Source organism: Physella acuta, unplaced genomic scaffold (genome assembly GCF_028476545.2).
Source record: "Physella acuta isolate Inbredline_101_S28 unplaced genomic scaffold, ASM2847654v3 ptg000165l, whole genome shotgun sequence".
Lineage (NCBI taxonomy): Eukaryota > Metazoa > Mollusca > Gastropoda > Physidae > Physella > Physella acuta.
Window position 1 is genome coordinate 119,003 of NW_026731684.1, and position 19,934 is coordinate 138,936.

Consider the following 19,934-nt stretch of genomic DNA (forward strand, 5'->3'; position numbering starts at 1 on the left):
TGTAGCCTACAGCTTTTATCTCCTTTGTTTTAAAATAGCTAATCAGAACACAATACGGTGCATAACAAAAACTGATAACACTTATCTTTTTTAAGTAAGGATAGCACTAATAGTAGACATTGGAACATTTTATTATTTTGAAAAACATTTATGATTAGGACAACCATCTTTTTCAGTTGCTTATTTTTTTAAAAAGGTGGGTAAATGTATTTTGTCTTGATAGTAAATTATTATCATACATATAACAATCAACAATTAACTTTTTAAAAGTTGAACAGTTGTCACATAATAGTATTATATCTATATAACTAGTATAAAACTAAAAGTGAAGTTCAAAATTGGTGTGTTGTCTTCAGTAGTATTCAGTAAACAAAGTTTTTGTTTGGGATTGTAAAATGTACTTCACTTTTTAGTGAAAGTAACAACAAAATACCAACCAAAAGTAGAATAATATTTTATTTTTTTCAAATGACATTAAAATACTTTTTGGTTCGTAAAATCGGCCGAGGCTAGATTTAGTAATGCGAAAGAAAGGTGACTCATTGATATGGGGCTTTAATACAAGTATATTATGATATATTTGTATCAAATATAATCGATAAATGAATAATAAACCAAAAGCAATGTCTAGATATATTAGTATAAGCCAGAAACTAACTTTAAACAGCAGTGTTTTAAGAGCAAGATTTGCTATAAAAAGAGCGGCCATCTGTAAATACGAGTGGTTTCCCCTGAATCTCTAACAATAAGTTTACAAAAGAAGTTAAGATGGCTGCTATAACAAAACGAGCTCTGTTGCTTCTGATGAAAACATTGCTAATCTTTATTTATAATATTTATTACTGAAAATTTTGAATAAAATTGTTTAAAAACAGGTAGATCTAGATCTACATGAAACATTTTAAAAACTTTTACAACATAAATCCTCCTAAACATGTGAAACAATTATAAAATATAAGGAGTCACCTTTCTTTCACATTGCTAGATTCTAGATCTAGATTTCTAGCCAGTGCTGATTTTACGGCAATTACGGACCTAAATGGATGGGAATTTATCGTTTTAGGTCCGTAAAAATCGACTGAGGCTAGTAACGGGAAAGAAAGGGCACTCGTTGATATGGCTTTAACTTTAATACAAGTGTATTTTGATTTATTTAATTTATATCAAATAATAAATATAGTCTAATATAGTAATATAGATAGGGGCCTAATAGTTAAATAATAGATAATGGAATAATAAACCAAAAGCAATGTCAAGATAGACTAGATTAAGATAGTAGATAGATCTTTTCTATATCAGTATCTATCGGAGTATACAACTATACATATAAGTCAGAAATTAACTTAAAACAGCAGTGTTTAAGAGCAAGATTTACCAAATGTTTGTTAATGAGTTTATGTTAGCAACATTTCAGAGATTGAAAACTTTCAATTTTTAAATATTTTTTTAGATAGTGATAATGGACAACTAAGACACTATATTAAGTTATTAACAGATGAAGTTGACAAAGTTTACTTCGTTTTTTTAATTGGTATTTTTAATATAATTCAAAAATAATTTTTTCAAAACTCAGGATTGTTTATTTTTTCCTGTTTTACTCCAGGGAGGTAACCTTGCTGCCATGGCAACCATAACAAATTACTTGGTTGGGGCTGTGTTCTTGGTGTCAATGGTTGTTGTTGCAGTGAAAGCTATCACTGCAATGTTTTCCTACAAGAGGCGTAGAGATCTGCTCATGAGGTTCCCACAAGACCCAGCCCACCCTCTCTTTGGTCATTTGCTCGATGTAAGTCAAGGGCTGCTTAAAATCCCCATCTCAGGATATTCCTTATAATAAATAATAAATAAAAACACACTCAAAATTAACTACAGACTTATACCAGCTTTTCCCATATAGTGCTACACTTGGCATATCAAATTTTGTAAGTGTAATTGTAGTATTAAACCTATTACTGATACCCATCTTACCATCTAAATATATATATATATATATATATATATATATATATATATATATATATATATATATATATATATATATATATATATATATATATATATATATATATATATATATATATATATATATATATATATATATATATATATATATATATATGACATTATAAATGACTTCTATATCATGTTATCAATTTTAAAGTTGTCTTTTAACATCAGTACCCAGGACCTGATGAGAAGGGTTTAGCCTACCAGAGGATGCAGACAGGGAAGTACCCCAGAACTAACCTAGCTTGGATGCTCCATACCCCCATGGTCATGGTGACACATCCGGACACAGTCAAGGTTGTTCTGAAGAGTTCAGGTTGCTTCACTTTAACTTTAAACTTTAATCACAAAAAAAAAACCTTGTTCACCAAAATTATAACTCATGACAAAATGTAAACCTTGGTCACCAAAATTATAACTCATGACAAAATGTAAACCTTGGTCACCAAAATTATAACTCATGACAAAATGTAAACCTTGGTCACCAAAATTATAACTCATGACAAAATGTAAACCTTGGTCACCAAAATTATAACTCATGACAAAATGTAAACCTTGGTCACCAAAATTATAACTCATGACAAAATGTAAACCTTGGTCACCAAAATTATAACTCATGACAAAATGTAAACCTTGGTCACCAAAATTATAACTCATGACAAAATGTAAACCTTGGTCACCAAAATTATAACTCATGACAAAATGTAAACCTTGGTCACCAAAATTATAACTCATGACAAAATGTAAACCTTGGTCACCAAAATTATAACTCATGACAAAATGTAAACCTTGGTCACCAAAATTATAACTCATGACAAAATGTAAACCTTGGTCACCAAAATTATAACTCATGACAAAATGTAAACCTTGGTCACCAAAATTATAACTCATGACAAAATGTAAACCTTGGTCACCAAAATTATAACTCATGACAAAATGTAAACCTTGGTCACCAAAATTATAACTCATGACAAAATGTAAACCTTGGTCACCAAAATTATAACTCATGACAAAATGTAAACCTTGGTCACCAAAATTATAACTCATGACAAAATGTAAACCTTGGTCACCAAAATTATAACTCATGACAAAATGTAAACCTTGGTCACCAAAATTATAACTCATGACAAAATGTAAACCTTGGTCACCAAAATTATAACTCATGACAAACTGTAAACCTTGGTCACCAAAATTATAACTCATGACAAAATGTAAACCTTGGTCACCAAAATTATAACTCATGACAAAATGTAAACCTTGGTCACCAAAATTATAACTCATGACAAAATGTAAACCTTGGTCACCAAAATTATAACTCATGACAAACTGTAAACCTTGGTCACCAAAATTATAACTCATGACAAAATGTAAACCTTGGTCACCAAAATTATAACTCATGACAAAATGTAAACCTTGGTCACCAAAATTATAACTCATGACAAAATGTAAACCTTGGTCACCAAAATTATTTTGCAACAGTTTAAACTGAGTGTTGAAATCTTATAACAGTATGTCCCAAGATTTTTTAAAAATGCTGTTATAAAAATATTATATTATAATCTGTTGTTATAAACATGTTATATTATAATCTGTTGTTATAAAAATGTTATATTATAATCTGTTATACAGAACCAAAGGGCAAACGTATCTACAATCTTATCCGGCCGTGGGTTGGAGACGGATTACTGACCAGCAGTGGAGAAAAATGGGCCAGGAACAGAAGACTTTTGACCCCAGCTTTTCATTTTGAAATCCTAAAGAACTATATTGAGTTGAAGAATCGCAGTGCAGATCTACTGTTGGTAGGGCCCATTTTATTGTGTCACTGCATGATTAAGGGGTAGAGCTGACTTGAGCCTGATTGGTACCTGACTGACCGTAGAGAAAGTAAAGATGGCTAGGTATAGTGCTGACCACACCATGCCTTCTTATGATGAGGTTAAGAAACATAAACTCTACGTCATCTGCCCTATAGCTCGACAGTCCCATAGGGAGCTGTATTTTATTGTGTCATATTACTTTGTAAGCTACCTTTAAAGTGGCATGACACTTAAAGACCAGTTGCACTGTATTATAACAGCACAAACAATGGACAAGTTGCACACTTTCAATTATGCTACTCTCATAACTTTATCAAAATGCAAATATCAAGCAAGTTAAATTTATTGCCAGTATTGTGCAACTTCATCTAAATGCAAATATCAAGCAACCATAAATTACAATAATCATTTTCTACCACTTTTCTAGATGGTAGCAAGAGATGATTGACAAAAATATTTGTACAGAGCAGACAAGAGTAATATATTGTTTCTATTACTAATTAATAACTTACAAAGTTAACACTCTTTGTACTGTTGGTCATGTCTCTTATTTGAATGTTTGCACTAGGTGCTAATTATCTTCATTAACGGAAACACCATTCATGGGCTTTTGACTAGACTTTTCATCCTAATTTGGATTTGAAATAATTTTGCGACAGCTGGCAATTTTTTTATAGACCTTGGTGTTTTAAAATAATGTTGAAACAATCATTTCAATTTTTTACTCTCTTATATTGTTTTAAGAATATTTATCCAATAATTAGGACAAGTTATTAAGCTTAATTAAGCAATAATTAAGCTAGTATCATTGATCGATATGTTTTTTCTTGAAAAAAAAATTCTAACACCTTTTCTACCTAAGCTACTATTACTTACATTTATCATCTGTTACTTATTATCATCTTTCTTACAGGGGATGTTCTTTACAATATATTTATACATTACTTATAATCAACATTTATATAGGTCTAAACATTCAAACATATTTCTACAGCTGAAGTTTCAACAAGCAGCAGAAAAAGCTCAGCCCTTTAAAGTGTTTGTTAACATCACAATGTTTACCTTGGATGTCATTCTTAAATGTGCAATGTCTTATGAGACTGGCTGCCAAAACCAAGGGCAAGTCACTTTTAAAATTTAAAAAATGCATGTTAATTCATTATGTGAATTCAAGTTAATTCTGAGTTTTACCAAGCTTTTCTTGTGTAGGGGAGCTAAAACCAGGGGGTTGGGGGGGGGGGGGGGTGCACTGGTAAAAGTATATATTTTCTATATAAAGTATTGACCTATATTTTTTCTATTTTGTCTGCGGTGGTGTATGTGGTCCGGGGGAGAGTGCCCCTTCCCTCCCCACCAGAGAGATGCCTAGGTTTTACTGCTCTAGCTTTCATTTTGTGATAACTATTTTGAATGAGTTTGCTTTGGCTATTTAAGTTAAATCAATATATTTTCTCAGAGTAATCCACTGACAGCTAACTAGACTAACAGTTTTCTAAACATTGCAAGACTTGTGAATTATTATAATTTAATTATAAATTAAATAATTTTTTGTTTTTCACAAATAACTATCACTGACAATTAACTTAACCGTAACCCTGACAATTAACTTAACCCTGACAATTAACTTAACCTTGACAATTTAAAAAAAAATAAAAAAGATACACCTTTTATCTTAGCCTGACTTATAAAATATTATTTATCTCCTATTTACAGAGAGCAGCACCCTTATGTTCAGGCTGTCAATGCCTTATCAGAAATGATGGTCAACAGATTTTTGTAAGTTTTTTCATTTGGAAACACTTATCTTGTTTCACTTAACATTCATAAAATATGTTTTTTTCCATCATCCTTATGTACATTATCAGTCTTTCACAGTTAGTCTTATTCACTATTATTCAAATCAGTCCAATTTAAAAAGGTTTGGAAATTTTTAATAGTTTCTTATTTAAAGCAGTTAATTTTTTGTAAGATTATATTGTAGACAACTTTTTTCTTCACCATGGTGGAATGTTAAGTTAACAACGGGATCACAAGAGAATGAGAGAAGTAAAGGGTAATAATCTAAAATGCTTTGTTTATGTTTTAAACCAGTCGACCATGGCTGCACAGTGACCTTCTCTTCTTCCTCACCCCTGAAGGGAGAAAATTTAAAAAACATTGCAACTATGTACATAAAGTTGCTGAGGATATCATTAAACAGAGGAAAGAGAAACTGGCAAGTTTTAACTGTATTTTCCATAAATTAAATAGTTCTTTAATTAACAAATAAAAAAACATGTTTGATTATGATAATAAAACATGTTTTTTTTTGTTAATTAAAGAACTATTTAATTTATTTCTATTTTCTTTTTTTTTCAAATGCATGTACTTAATAAAGTAATGGTGGTACTTTAAAATGTAAATGATACATTAAGGAAAATGTGTCAGCTTGCAGGTTTGATTATGATTTATTACAGTGAAATAATTCCTTGATCATTTTTTGAGCTTTAAAAAAATATAATTTGTATGTGATGCATGGTAATAATTATATACTTTGTGATGGTATGTGTAATCAACCATATTTTTATACAAGCATACTTTTTGTAAACTATTTTATTATATTTATCTCTATGTAGGGTATGTGTTCAACTTTTTAAGATTCTAAAGGACTAGATAATTCAGATGGGTTTTTAAGAAAATTAATTAATAAATTAATTTTAATTTTCTTGAAACTGCTTCAAATAACATTGCAGAGAACAGAAAGTCCAGTAAATGCTAACAAAGAAAGACATCACAGATGCATGGACTTCCTGGATATCTTGCTGACTGCACATGATGAGACTGGTCAAGGGCTGACCAATGCTGAAATAAGAGATGAGGTGGACACATTTCTTTTTGAAGGTATTCATATCAGTTTTATGTTGCTTGATAAACTATTATTTTTCAGTGCAGTAATCATCAAATTTCCTGTTCGTGCCTAGGACACATTGGGCAGATGAAGTAGAGTTTATCTGCTTGAAAGACCTGGCATATGAAGGGTTGTCAGTATTATGTCCAGCCGTCTTAGTTTCCTTGATGTGAGTTAGGTACCCACAAGAGCTGGATGGACTCAGGGACGTGCTACTGACTTGAACCTGGATTCGAACTCGAGGCTCTCGGGTTAGCAGTCTAGTGCTAGACCATGCCGTCCCTTCAGTGCAATAATAACAGCACAAAACTTAAAAATATACCATGGTTAGAAAAAATTACATAAGCATTTCAAGTACATTAAGTTTACTAAGTTCCATTTTGTAGTAGCTAAAGGGAAGTTGTTAATCTGTAGGTCATGACACAACCGCCAGCGCCATCTCGTGGGCTCTGTATTCTATTGCTGAGCATGATGAGGTCCAGCAGCAAATTTGTGAGGAGATTGATGGGCTGATGGCCAGCAAAACAAGCACGGACATTTTATGGTATCTGGTTTTGGTAATTTTTCTTCTTCTTCTTCGTTCTTAATTTTAGTGTTGGAAGGGATCCCCTCCAAAACAATTAAGTATACATGTCAACTGGTTATGCACCATTGAGGCCTTGATTCAGATTTCAGCTTGCTTTTCTTTTTGGATTTGCTTACATAGCCTTTGTCCACCCATGAACAAATTACAAGGCAGGGTTTTTTTGGTTTTGGAGTTGTCTCTCCTAGATGAGTGGCTGTCCCCAGCTAACGAGACTCATATTCCGTTGTTTAGAACTTGTGACTTTTTTGTTTAGCAACCGGTATAATTCTAGACAAGAGTTTTATTAAATTAAAGTTGTATGTGACCTTCCTACGCTAGAGTTTTATCAATTTAAACTTGATAGTTGGTATCTGATTGTTATTTTTCTACACAAGAATTTTATCAATTCATATTGATAGTTGGTATCTGTTTTTGGTATCTGCCTACACAGTATTAGATTGTTATCTTTCTATTTATAGGTGATATTCTTTATCTGGTTTTATCTTTCTACACAAGAACTTAATCAAATTAAAGCTAATAGTTTAGGAAAAAGTACCTACTGCTTTCTCATGTACAATATTATAAATTCGATGTTATCTGTTTAAATGTTTTGGCAATACTTATTGAAGTTCATTTTATATTTATACACATTTTTAAAGAAAAGAAAACCTTGGCTTTTATGTTATAAATTTTGTATACTATGTCAAGATTTGACTTGACTTGTGGCCCCAGAAAGCAAAGGGCTACAATCACACCTCCCCACTGGACTCGGTTTAAGTAGCTCTCCTTACCTGCGCCCACATAAGCCCAGCAGTCTTTGCCTCTTCTTCTACTGTCAAGATTTAAAAAAACAAATATTCCTTTCAAGGGGAGATAATTTTACTTTCAGGGAGGATTTGTCTCAGCTGCCGTATCTGACCATGGTCATCAAGGAGTCACTCCGACTCCATTCTCCTGTGCCGTTTATCCAGCGGGAACTGACAGTGGACACGGAAATTGATGGCAAGATGACGCCTGCTGGAACCATGGTCAACATTGTCATTTATAACGCTCATCACAATCCTACAATTTGGGATGATTCAATGGTTGGTTGTAGATTCTAATATATCATTGTCATTTACAACGCTCATCACAATCCTACAATTTGGGATGATTCAATGGTTGGTTGTAGATTCTAATTTTTCATTGTCATTTATAACGCTCATCACAATCCTACAATTTGGGATGATTCAATGGTTGGTTGTAGATTCTAATTTATCATTGTCATTTACAACGCTCATCACAATCCTACAATTTGGGATGATTCAATGGTTGGTTGTAGATTCTAATTTATCATTGTCATTTATAACGCTCATCACAATCCTACAATTTGGGATGATTCAATGGTTGGTTGTAGATTCTAATTTATCATTGTCATTTATAACGCTCATCACAATCCTACAGTTTGGGATGATTCAATGGTTGGTTGTAGATTCTAATTTATCATTGTCATTTATAACGCTCATCACAATCCTACAATTTGGGATGATTCAATGGTTGGTTGTAGATTCTAATATATCATTGTCATTTATAACGCTCATCACAATCCTACAATTTGGGATGATTCAATGGTTGGTTGTAGATTCTAAATTATCATTGTCATTTATAACGCTCATCACAATCCTACAATTTGGGATGATTCAATGGTTGGTTGTAGATTCTAATTTATCATTGTCAATTACAACGCTCATCACAATCCTACAATTTGGGATGATTCAATGGTTGGTTGTAGATTCTAATTTATCATTGTCATTTATAATGCTCATCACAATCCTACAGTTTGGGATGATTCAATGGTTGTTTGTAGATTCTAATTTACCATTGTCATTTATAACGCTCATCACAATCCTACAATTTGGGATGATTCAATGGTTGGTTGTAGATTCTAATATATCATTGTCATTTATAACACACATCACAATCCTACAATTTGGGATGATTCAATGGTTGGTTGTAGATTCTAATTTTTCATTGGTAGATCTAGTTAGGTTTTTGCAAGTTCTAATTTTTCAGTTTCCAAATTTCTTAAAAAATGTTATTACCACATGCAAATCAGTTTTGAAAAAAAATATACATAAGTTTAATTCAAACAATGTTTAAAATTATTTACACTTTTCCTGGTAAAATAAAAGTTTTATTACATTTTATTTTTCAACTTTAAGATTGTTATTTATTTTTTATTCAGAAATTTGACCCCAATAGATTTTTGCCAGAAAATTCAGAAAGAAGAAGTGCATATGCTTTTGTGCCTTTTTCTGCTGGTCCAAGGTAGGGGAATGTAGATAATAAATGCAAATGTATACTAAACAATTCTTAGTTTAAATAGTCAGACCTTGAAAAAAAAGATAAGGTATGGCCATGCATTTGTAAAGAAAGCTATAATAATAATCTAAAGTACATGTAACCCTCACTCAGTGGGGCCGCAACTCAATGAATTAAAACTTCATATTTTTCCCTCCCCTGGCTGGTAACCATATGTGTTACATACAATTACAGCCTAAATGGCTATTCAACACCAGATTTTAAAAATTAATTAAAGAGGTTGATTATTGTACTAATTACATAAGTCACTAATGTATGCAATAAACATAAGTCTATTGGTATACTGGTGTAGGCCTATATCAAGTGCAACTACTTGCAACTGTCTTTCCTGATTACCTTGGTTGTTAAAATAGCTTATTAAGTTCAATCTCATTAAATCTGAAATTGTCTAAATTTAAAAAAAAAAAATTTCATTTAAGTAATCAAGAACATTTTTCAACAGAAATTGTATCGGGCAAAACTTTGCAATGGATGAAATAAAAATTGCTTTAGCGCGCATCTTATACAGGTATTTCATTGTGTTTTATTTCTTATTTTGTTTAAACAACATCAGCTAAGTTTGGTAAGAACAATAGGTTAGGTTACTACAGAGTATAATGGAGTGATGGTGTTGAGCAAGTGATTTCAGCTCCAAACACAAGTCTAAAGTGTCCTTGAATCCACCAAACTCTTATAGGCAGTCAACTGCAGAAAACTTCCTCCACAATTCATTCATAAGCATAACTTAACTAAGCATAGAAAAATTATTTGTTACTATCAGCTTTCTGATATTTCTGCTTAATCTCTAAGATAATTGAAAAAAAAAGTTAAAATACAATTATATATATATATATATATATATATATATATATATATATATATATGTATATATATATATATATATATATATATATATATATATATATATATATATATATATATATATATATATTTAAAACATAAATGTTAGTTACTCAGAATAAATAAAGATTTGAATACTAATACTTCAAACATATTATAACTAATGAATGATTCTTTTTTTGCTAATTTCTTCAGGTTCAATATCAGGCTTGACCCCAGTCACAAAGTGGAGAAGCAGGAAAGCATAGTGATGAGAGCCAAGGATGACATCCATCTGCTGGTCACAGAACGCCACAATGCTTAAAATGTTGAAAATTTCTTTCTTGTTGAACATAACGCATATCATATAGCTACATTGTTTTAATTTTCTATTGAAAAAAGCTTGCATATTAATAGGAAATGGAAAGTTTTACTTACATGATTTTACATGTATATATATATATATATATATATATATATATATATATATATATATATATATATATATATATATATATACATATATACATACACACACGGGCTATAAATGTTATTTATCAGGAGCCCAAAAAAATCTTAAATTTATAAGCTTTAATATAGTATGTGTTATATAATTATATCAAATTTTGAGTTTTATTTAGATGTTATGTTACAAAATTTATGGGCTGCAAATGTTATTTATCATGTAGCCCAAAAAATAGTTCTTTAATACGGCAGTTTTAATTCACTATGTGTTATATACATATGTTAGATGTGATCCCATTTAAATATGACGCTTTTATCTATAATAATGTAATTTAGCTCAAAATTTCTTATTTCAATATTTTTAATGATAAAAAGACTTTTTCCATTTATAAAATACTTTGTTACTACTATTTCTATGAATGAAAATATTTCTAGTTACAGAACTAGCAAATCATTTGACCAAAGTTTTACTTCTGGGTCGTGTATTTATTAAACCTACTTAATACTTATATACATGTGTAAATATCTAGAAATATCAATGCAATTTTTAAATTTTTTTTTTATATATTGTTGAACCGGTAACTTTGTTGCAATTGGCATAACCTACCAGTTTGCCTTATTTGGGTAAAAACCTTTTTGGTTTTTCTGTAAATGTTGTTCCACTTTACGTGAAAACTGTCATAATTTAATGTTTACTAATTTTAAAAAAAGCTTTGGCTGTATTGTATTGATAAAACTACCATAGCCTTTTCTACAATAGATGTCTTTCACAGATAAATAATGATGTCAACTATTTACACAACCACTGGAATATCCTTAAGGTGTAAAAAAAAACATTACATGTGTTCATGCTTTTATAACAAGGATGTATGTTTTCTGTTGTGTTATGTGGAGTTTGTTACAGTAAATGCTTTATGATTATACATGTAGCTTTTCTTTTAATCATGTTGGATTGATGCAATTTATAGATTATAAATTGATAGAATTTATAGATTTTAATGATTTCAATAAGAACTATTCTTTAATGGGATGCATCATGTCCTTGTCAAAATTTATGTTAATTACATTGACCTAATGAATGAACAATGTTTCAAAATTTGTAATCAAAATTTAAGAAAACTATTTTAAGTATTAAAGAATAAAAAAAACACTGAAAAAAGCAAGTCATTAAATATTTATTTCATCATATAACATGAACATCCTAAACTAAAATATTTTAATATTGGAAAAAAAAATCACTGAAATCAAAATAATTGTAACTATAGTTAACTCCCCTGAAAATGATTCCAACTCTTTTCCAGGTCACAAAGCAGTTACACATTTAGAGGCTACAATAAATAAATATGACAATGTACTAAATGACCTGCATCTAGTTTTACAGCAACAGGTTTTTTTTGTTTACATATAATAACTGGGACTAGAGATGGACAAGCCCCAACAGGGTTGTATACTCGACTTAGTGGGCTCTCATACATCAGCCTTATAGTGGTCAGTGGCATAGTCAGGGGTTAATTCCACCAGAGGCGTAGCGAGGAGGGACGACATGTCCCCGGGCGCCAACCTTAGGGGGGGGGGGGGGGCGTCAACCTTAGGGGGGGCACCAAAATGGGTTGGAAAAACAAATTGAAAGTTTGAGGGGGAGGGGTGCAAATTAAAAGTTTGATGCAATTTATAGATAATAAATCGATAGAATTTATAGATTTTAATGAAAAGTTAGAGGGGGGTGGGGTGCAAATAGAAAGTTTGTCCCCGGGAAGGGTCGCTATGCCTCTGAATTCCACCCCCCCCCCCTCCGCACAAATAACAACTGTGATACATTCAGTTTCATTTAGTGACGATGCACTTTGTCTTAATTTCAATGTTCACAATTTTAATTCCTCAAAATGTTAGATTGGGAAAAATTTAAACACACCCCCTACTCCCTAAAAAGAATTCTTGCAATGCCACAGATGGTGGAGATAGCTACTGATGTGGATAAGATCATACCACATACACAAAGAAACATAAGTAAAACATAATATTCAAGACGTGAGCTTCGACAACATCAATTGTCGTAACTCTTGAACAAAAAATCTATGGCACAGTACATAGAGGAATGTTAGTCAACTATATATCACAGGTGTGTGTGACTTGTGTCATGCTGTATGACAGGTGTCTGGCATGCTCATGTGACAGACTGTCGTGTGTTGCTAACATAGCAAGCGACAGACTTACTTGTGACAGGCTGAAACATTATATGACAGACTGACATGACAACAGACACCTTTGTTTAATACACCCGCAAAGTAAAGACAAAGTAGCTACTGAACAATTAATTACAATAAATTATTATCAGAATAATAATACATTATTTATATTCTTCTGGAATCACAACATAATAACTACACAGTTTAGCAGCAAAGAAATGATTATAAAAATGTTACATATGCAATAATATACTCTCATGATATTGGGTGTAATATGTCAAACTTATACTCATTACAAACGTAACAAACTGAATTAAAATTTTTAAGCATTAGCACATTCTGTCAAAAATATTTTATAGAATGATATTGACATCCACATATTAAGGGGAGGGAATACAAGCAAAGGGGAGGAATGCTAACAACAGATGAAAACATGGAGATGAAAATAGATACAAATTTGTAAAAAAATCTTTTGCACAGATGGGTTCCTTGTTCAGTCTTTAAAATTATAAATAACCTGGATGTTAATCCTTTAAAAAATAAACACTAGCACTATATGTGATAAAACAGCAGAATAATTATCTAACATACATTTGATACTGTATTTATGTGATTAGGCCAACAAGCAAAATTTGCTTAATGTATTAACCTCTTTCAGTCAGCTTAAAATGTGATGTTAAATTATATCCAAATAACTATTCAATATAAAAAATAAATTTTCAACAACTATGAGTTATTATATGTGTGTGAAATAATCATTGAAATGTACTTTTACCAGTTTCCATCCCAAAATATCAATATGTAAACATGTAATTGTAAATAATCATTGTAAACATTTTGATACTATTTACAGGCATAAACAACCATGAGTAACCATAGCAACAAGAGCCAAACAACAAGCTGCATCAGCATGCCCATTCAAAGATCCTGACAGTGATTCAGACCATGGCCACAACAACAACCATGAGTAACCATAGCAACAAGAGTATGCCCATTCAAAGATCCTGACAGTGATTCATACTATGGCCACAACAACAACCATGAGTAACCATAGCAACAAGAGTATGCCCATTCAAAGATCCTGACAGTGATTCAGACCATGAGCCACCACGGCCACAACAACAACAAACAGAATCAGCATTCAATGAATCATTCACCCATCATGTAGTCAGGAGATTGGACTGGCTTCTTCACACTTGGTGGTTTAGGGTTAGAGAATGGTTTGGTTGGAGCTTACACTCTTCTATTTTTAAGAATCATTAACACTTAACCAGCTTTAGTCTCACAATGGTGTAAATTATTTACAGATTTTAATGTCGAATTTTTGTTTCAGATTTCGTTTTCATATAGGCCTACTTCACTAAATTCACAATCACTTAATTTTTTTTTAAAAAGAATATTGAGGTCTATAACTGAAAACCTATTCCTGAATTTTATAAAAATTCTTAAAATGAACTGTTACAATTTTTTAGATATTATTATAGAAAAAAATAGCTTTACGGGGGTTCTAAAAATGGTTCTGAGTCATCCCCAACTTAGCTGCGGTTGTAAACATCAACCCCATCCAACACAATATAAACCCCATGGAGTAAAACAAAATGGTGGCAACAACAGAAGAATGATCATACATACAAATCATAACAAAATGGTGGCAACAACAGAAGAATGATCATACATACAAATCATAACAAAATGGTGGCAACAACAGAAGAATGATCATACATACAAATCATAACAAAATGGTGGCAACAACAGAAGAATGATCATACATACAAATCATAACAAAATGGTGGCAACAACAGAAGAATGATCATACATACAAATCATAACAAAATGGTGGCAACAACAGAAGAATGATCATACATACAAATCATAACAAAATGGTGGCAACAACAGAAGAATTATCATACATACAAATCATAACAAAATGGTGGCAACAACAGAAGAATTATCATACATACAAATCATAACAAAATGGTGGCAACAACAGAAGAATGATCATACATACAAATCATAACAAAATGGTGGCAACAACAGAAGAATTATCATACATACAAATCATAACAAAATGGTGGCAACAACAGAAGAATTATCATACATACAAATCATAACAAAATGGTGGCAACAACAGAAGAATGATCATACATACAAATCATAACAAAATGGTGGCAACAACAGAAGAATTATCATACATACAAATCATAACAAAATGGTGGCAACAACAGAAGAATTATCATACATACAAATCATAACAAAATGGTGGCAACAACAGAAGAATGATCATACATACAAATCATAACAAAATGGTGGCAACAACAGAAGAATTATCATACATACAAATCATAACAAAATGGTGGCAACAACAGAAGAATTATCATACATACAAATCATAACAAAATGGTGGCAACAACAGAAGAATTATCATACATACAAATCATAACAAAATGGTGGCAACAACAGAAGAATTATCATACATACAAATCATAACAAAATGGTGGCAACAACGGAAGAATTATCATACATACAAATCATAACAAAATGGTGGCAACAACAGAAGAATTATCATACATACAAATCATAACAAAATGGTGGCAACAACAGAAGAATGATCATACATACAAATCATAACAAAATGGTGGCAACAACAGAAGAATTATCATACATACAAATCATAACAAAATGGTGGCAACAACAGAAGAATTATCATACATACAAATCATAACAAAATGGTGGCAACAACAGAAGAATTATCATACATACAAATCATAACAAAATGGTGGCAACAACAGAAGAATTATCATACATACAAATCATAACAAAATGGTGGCAACAACAGAAGAATTATCATACATACAAATCATAACAAAATGGTGGCAACAACAGAAGAATTATCATACATACAAATCATAACAAAATGGTGGCAACAGCAGAAGAATTATCATACATACAAATCATAACAAAATGAGCTGAAGAGATCAGATCAACTACCACAAGACATACCTGTCTGGTGGAGCCTATAACAAGTTCATAGGTGGGACTAACATCTTCATTAACAGGGGCCTGATAAACTCATTATGACTGCAGTACAGTGTAAAAAACTAATTATGCCAACATAGTTAAGATGCTGTTTTGAAATTTTTCTAACAAATATTTGTTCTTATTCAGTGAAACAAAAGGAGTTAATGACAATAGAATTTTTACATTTGTTGACCCTGATTGATGTATTTTGTTTTATGTTGTAGTAAAAATGAAATCAGTACATTAAAGGTGAAACAATAATAAACTAATTTAAACTCAAGTAAAAAGTAACGTGATGGTTTATCACAGAATATGTAAAAATCGAAATTCTTTTTTTTTAAAAACAAAAAGGGAGTTAAACAAAGATTAAAAAATGTTTAGAATGTAACATGTAGAATTGTTCTCTCTTGTTCCTGAAGCATTAAACACCCAGTCAATAATTTACAAACATTATCCATCAAAAATATTAATAACAGTTGGACCAGGAGAAACAAAACAAAAACAAGTAAATAAATAAAAAGATCTTGGAATGTTAAGGTCAAAGGTCAGTGCTCGTCCCGTGCTGGGGAACCTGCTCTCAGAGATTTTTGTAAGTTCAGGAGTGATGCCTTCATCTGGGGACACAAATATTTTTTTAAATATCTAACTTTACTATGCCAACTTCGGTTTCCAAACACCCAAAAATGAAGTTCCAACTTCTGTTTGAAGCACATACACACAGAAAATGGATTTTATTTGTATAGATGTAGTTGGAATGGAAATGTTGGAAATGAGTTTGAGAGTCACAAGATTCTAACAGAAAAAAGTCATGAGTTTTGAGTTTCACCACAGCCCTGATCTGCCCTATATTTCATGAGTTCTACAAGCTCACATCCCCTCTGCTCTACAATGTTGATGATGGTTACCCACATCCCATACAACCTTAACCACATCCCCTACAAACTTACCTGCTCTACAATGTTGATGGAAGTTGCCAGAACCTCTTCCCACTTGTTGATCTCACTCTCATGCAAGTGTTTTTGTTGCTGCAAGAGTTGACTCCATTCTTCTTGGGTCCGGGGGTATTTCCTGGTTTATACAAAACATTTCATTAGGCTGAGCAAAAAACATTTGTATTTGTAGGGCCAGTGGGTATTTTCTGGGTTATACAAAACATTTCATTAGGCTGGGCAAAAAACATTTATATTCATAGCTCAATAGCCCATTCTTAAAATTGTGTATTGCCTTAGCTTTAAGCATAAATAGTAATCAAATCCTCTTTATCAATGTTTGTAGCTAAAAAGTATGGTTTTAACATTCCGCTAGCTAAAAAGTATGGTTTTCACATTCTGCTAGCTAAAAAGTATGGTTTTCACATTCTTCTAAATATCAGCACAACCACCATCATTAAATCAATCTAGACATCAGTTTCTAAAATATGTGCTTGCTTCTGACTCAACAAAAAATAGAACGTTTATTAAGTTTTATCTAGTTTACTTGTATTAAAAAAATTATTTAGGCAAATATAAAATGAAAGGCATAAAGTATAATGTGACTGAAATACAAAGTCAGCCAAAGTAAATGTGGCTGATCATTCTACTGACCACAATGCTCCTTCATATTACAGAGAGAACAAAAGAACAGATATATAAGCCACAAAGAAGTCAATGTCAAGATAAATTAAAACTGAAGATACTAATTATTACTATTATTTTAAATGCATTTTTTAAATTGTCAGGATTTCTATACATGATTAATTCTAGTGTAAGCCATAGATAGTACTGTCAACTTACGATAAGGATTCGATTGATTCCTGTGAGGGTGTCCCATACAGTGAGCTGGCATAGCTCTCCAGTGACCACAGCTTGTAAAACAGGACAGCATTGAATAGAAGCAGGAGGACCAGCCTGAAATAGGTGACAGTTGTTGTACAAAAACAATCTTACTTTACCAAAGCTGCATAAAATTTAGGTTAATCAACTGGCAGAAACGCATTATGATTACAGCTGTGGAATAGTTAAGTGAGGAAATATGATACGACATGGAAATGCTGCTCTTAAATTCTTTTTTCGACATTTGATATTCAAAGTTCAGTTGAACCAATGGAACAGCTGTAAAATTGGTGCAAGTATTTGACTCAAATTTTATGGAAAAGGTCAAAATTTAAATGGATGCCAAGAATATTTTAATAACAGTATCTCTCTATACACAATCCATTTTATGATAGATTGAGGCAAAGTCTGTAGGCCTACAGGTCTAAATGTAAATGGATTCTTAGAATTGAACAAAACAATGACTACATGTTGGCTAATCAAAGTTTTACAACATTATCTTCAAACAGTTTTGCATTAATCATAATATAGAAATTGTTAATTTTTTTTAAATTGGCATTACCATTGCCCTCATAATAGCCTTTACCCTAACCTCACACCTGTTTGTTCATTTAAACAGCACACTAACCTATAAGTAAAATTTAATGAAGTATTTTGCAACATGTCATATTTTCTTACATACATTCAGCTATCATTCTATTTAACTGTGTTTCATGTGATAAGGAAAAAAACGACTAACACAACAATGATGATCCGAACAAAAAAAGACTTACACAACAATGATGATATAAAAAAAAATGACTTACACAACAATGATTATTCTAACAAAAAAAAGACTTACACAACAATGATGACCCGAACCAAAGTGTGGGCATTGAGTTCTATCAACTTCTCATCCTTGTACAAGGCTGTTGATGAGGTTATGTTCAATTTGTTTTTAAAATGTACAATTTAATATAACAATTTAAATTTACCAAATTAAAAAAACTAACAACAAATTTAAATTTTACATTATAAAAATATAGAACTTTTAAAATTGCGATTTTAATATTTACTCATTAATTTAGAATGTGAGTATTAATTTCTATTCATTAATTGATGAAATTTAGCAATTAATTAAATAAAATGATGTGACAATAAATTTTTTTTATTGTAATGAGCACTTGCTGGAATAATAACACTACACAAAAGCGCACCTTTGGAGGGTGATGGTGGTGTCGAGGTTTGCCTTTCAAAGAACTGTTGGCGCGATGCTGCAGCAGAGTCTGACGAAGCCGCATGCACCTTAACCCGTTTCCGCCTCACTTTCTTTTTAGGTATGATGTTCTGATGACCAACAACAATGGCTTCTTGTCTCTCTGCCTCACGCCTCAGGTGAACAGCTGATGAAAATTGGTTAAACTACATTCATTTAAGTACAGACTAGAGTTTTAGTTCTAAATTTTACTTTGATACTCATTAATATTGTAAACAGATGAGAAGATATGTCTAACTACATTTATTTAAGTACAGACTTGTTTTAGTTCTAAATTTTAATTTGATACTCATTAAAATTATGGGACGGCAAGGCCTAGGGCTTGAGCGCTAGACTGCTAACCCTTAAAGTCTCAAGTTCGAATCTGGGTTCAAGTCAGCGGAACATTCTTGAGTCCACCCAGCTCTGGTGGGTACCTAACTCCCATTAGGTAAAGTAAAGGTGGCAAAAGTGCTGACCATTTTATCCTTTCATATGCCGAGGTCAAAAAACATATAAACTCTACTTCATCTGTAAAAATGGATAATTAGGTCTAAAAAGAAATCTTTACTTTTATTCATTAAAATTGTAAACAGCTGGGAAATTAGTCAAATTAGATTTATTTAAGCAAACAATTAGAGTTACAGCTCTAAATTTAGTTCTACTTTAAAATTCTAAATATAAACACATAAATCAGGTTACATTATTGTTAGTGTTACTAAAAATAGTTTCATTATTATTATCATGAATGGAAAAGATGT

General features: G+C 31.5%; 2 protein-coding genes across 7 annotated transcripts in view; one reads left to right on the forward strand and one right to left on the reverse strand.

Moving 5' to 3' along the window:
- Positions 1 to 10,927, forward strand: LOC131936025 (cytochrome P450 4A25). Its single transcript, XM_059292833.1, has 13 exons — positions 1 to 196; positions 1,604 to 1,786; positions 2,179 to 2,323; positions 3,637 to 3,809; positions 4,822 to 4,950; positions 5,545 to 5,603; positions 5,919 to 6,042; positions 6,560 to 6,707; positions 7,129 to 7,258; positions 8,169 to 8,364; positions 9,504 to 9,586; positions 10,083 to 10,148; positions 10,676 to 10,927. The coding sequence occupies exons 2-13, from the start codon at positions 1,622 to 1,624 to the stop codon at positions 10,782 to 10,784; spliced, it is 1,527 nt and encodes a 508-aa protein (XP_059148816.1). The 5' UTR covers positions 1 to 196; positions 1,604 to 1,621; the 3' UTR covers positions 10,785 to 10,927.
- Positions 10,928 to 16,012: 5,085 nt separating this feature from the next.
- Positions 16,013 to 19,934, reverse strand: part of LOC131936017 (protein Aster-B) — a 37,783-nt gene continuing 33,861 nt past the window's right edge. For all 6 annotated transcript variants that reach the window (XM_059292813.1, XM_059292812.1, XM_059292809.1 and 3 more), the window contains 5 exons: positions 19,136 to 19,321; positions 18,781 to 18,847; positions 17,901 to 18,014; positions 17,076 to 17,196; positions 16,013 to 16,742 (listed from right to left, as the gene is read on the reverse strand). In XM_059292813.1, coding sequence (XP_059148796.1) covers positions 16,674 to 16,742; positions 17,076 to 17,196; positions 17,901 to 18,014; positions 18,781 to 18,847; positions 19,136 to 19,321 — 557 coding nt within the window. In that variant the 3' untranslated portion in view covers positions 16,013 to 16,673. The remainder of the gene's footprint in view (positions 16,743 to 17,075; positions 17,197 to 17,900; positions 18,015 to 18,780; positions 18,848 to 19,135; positions 19,322 to 19,934) is intronic.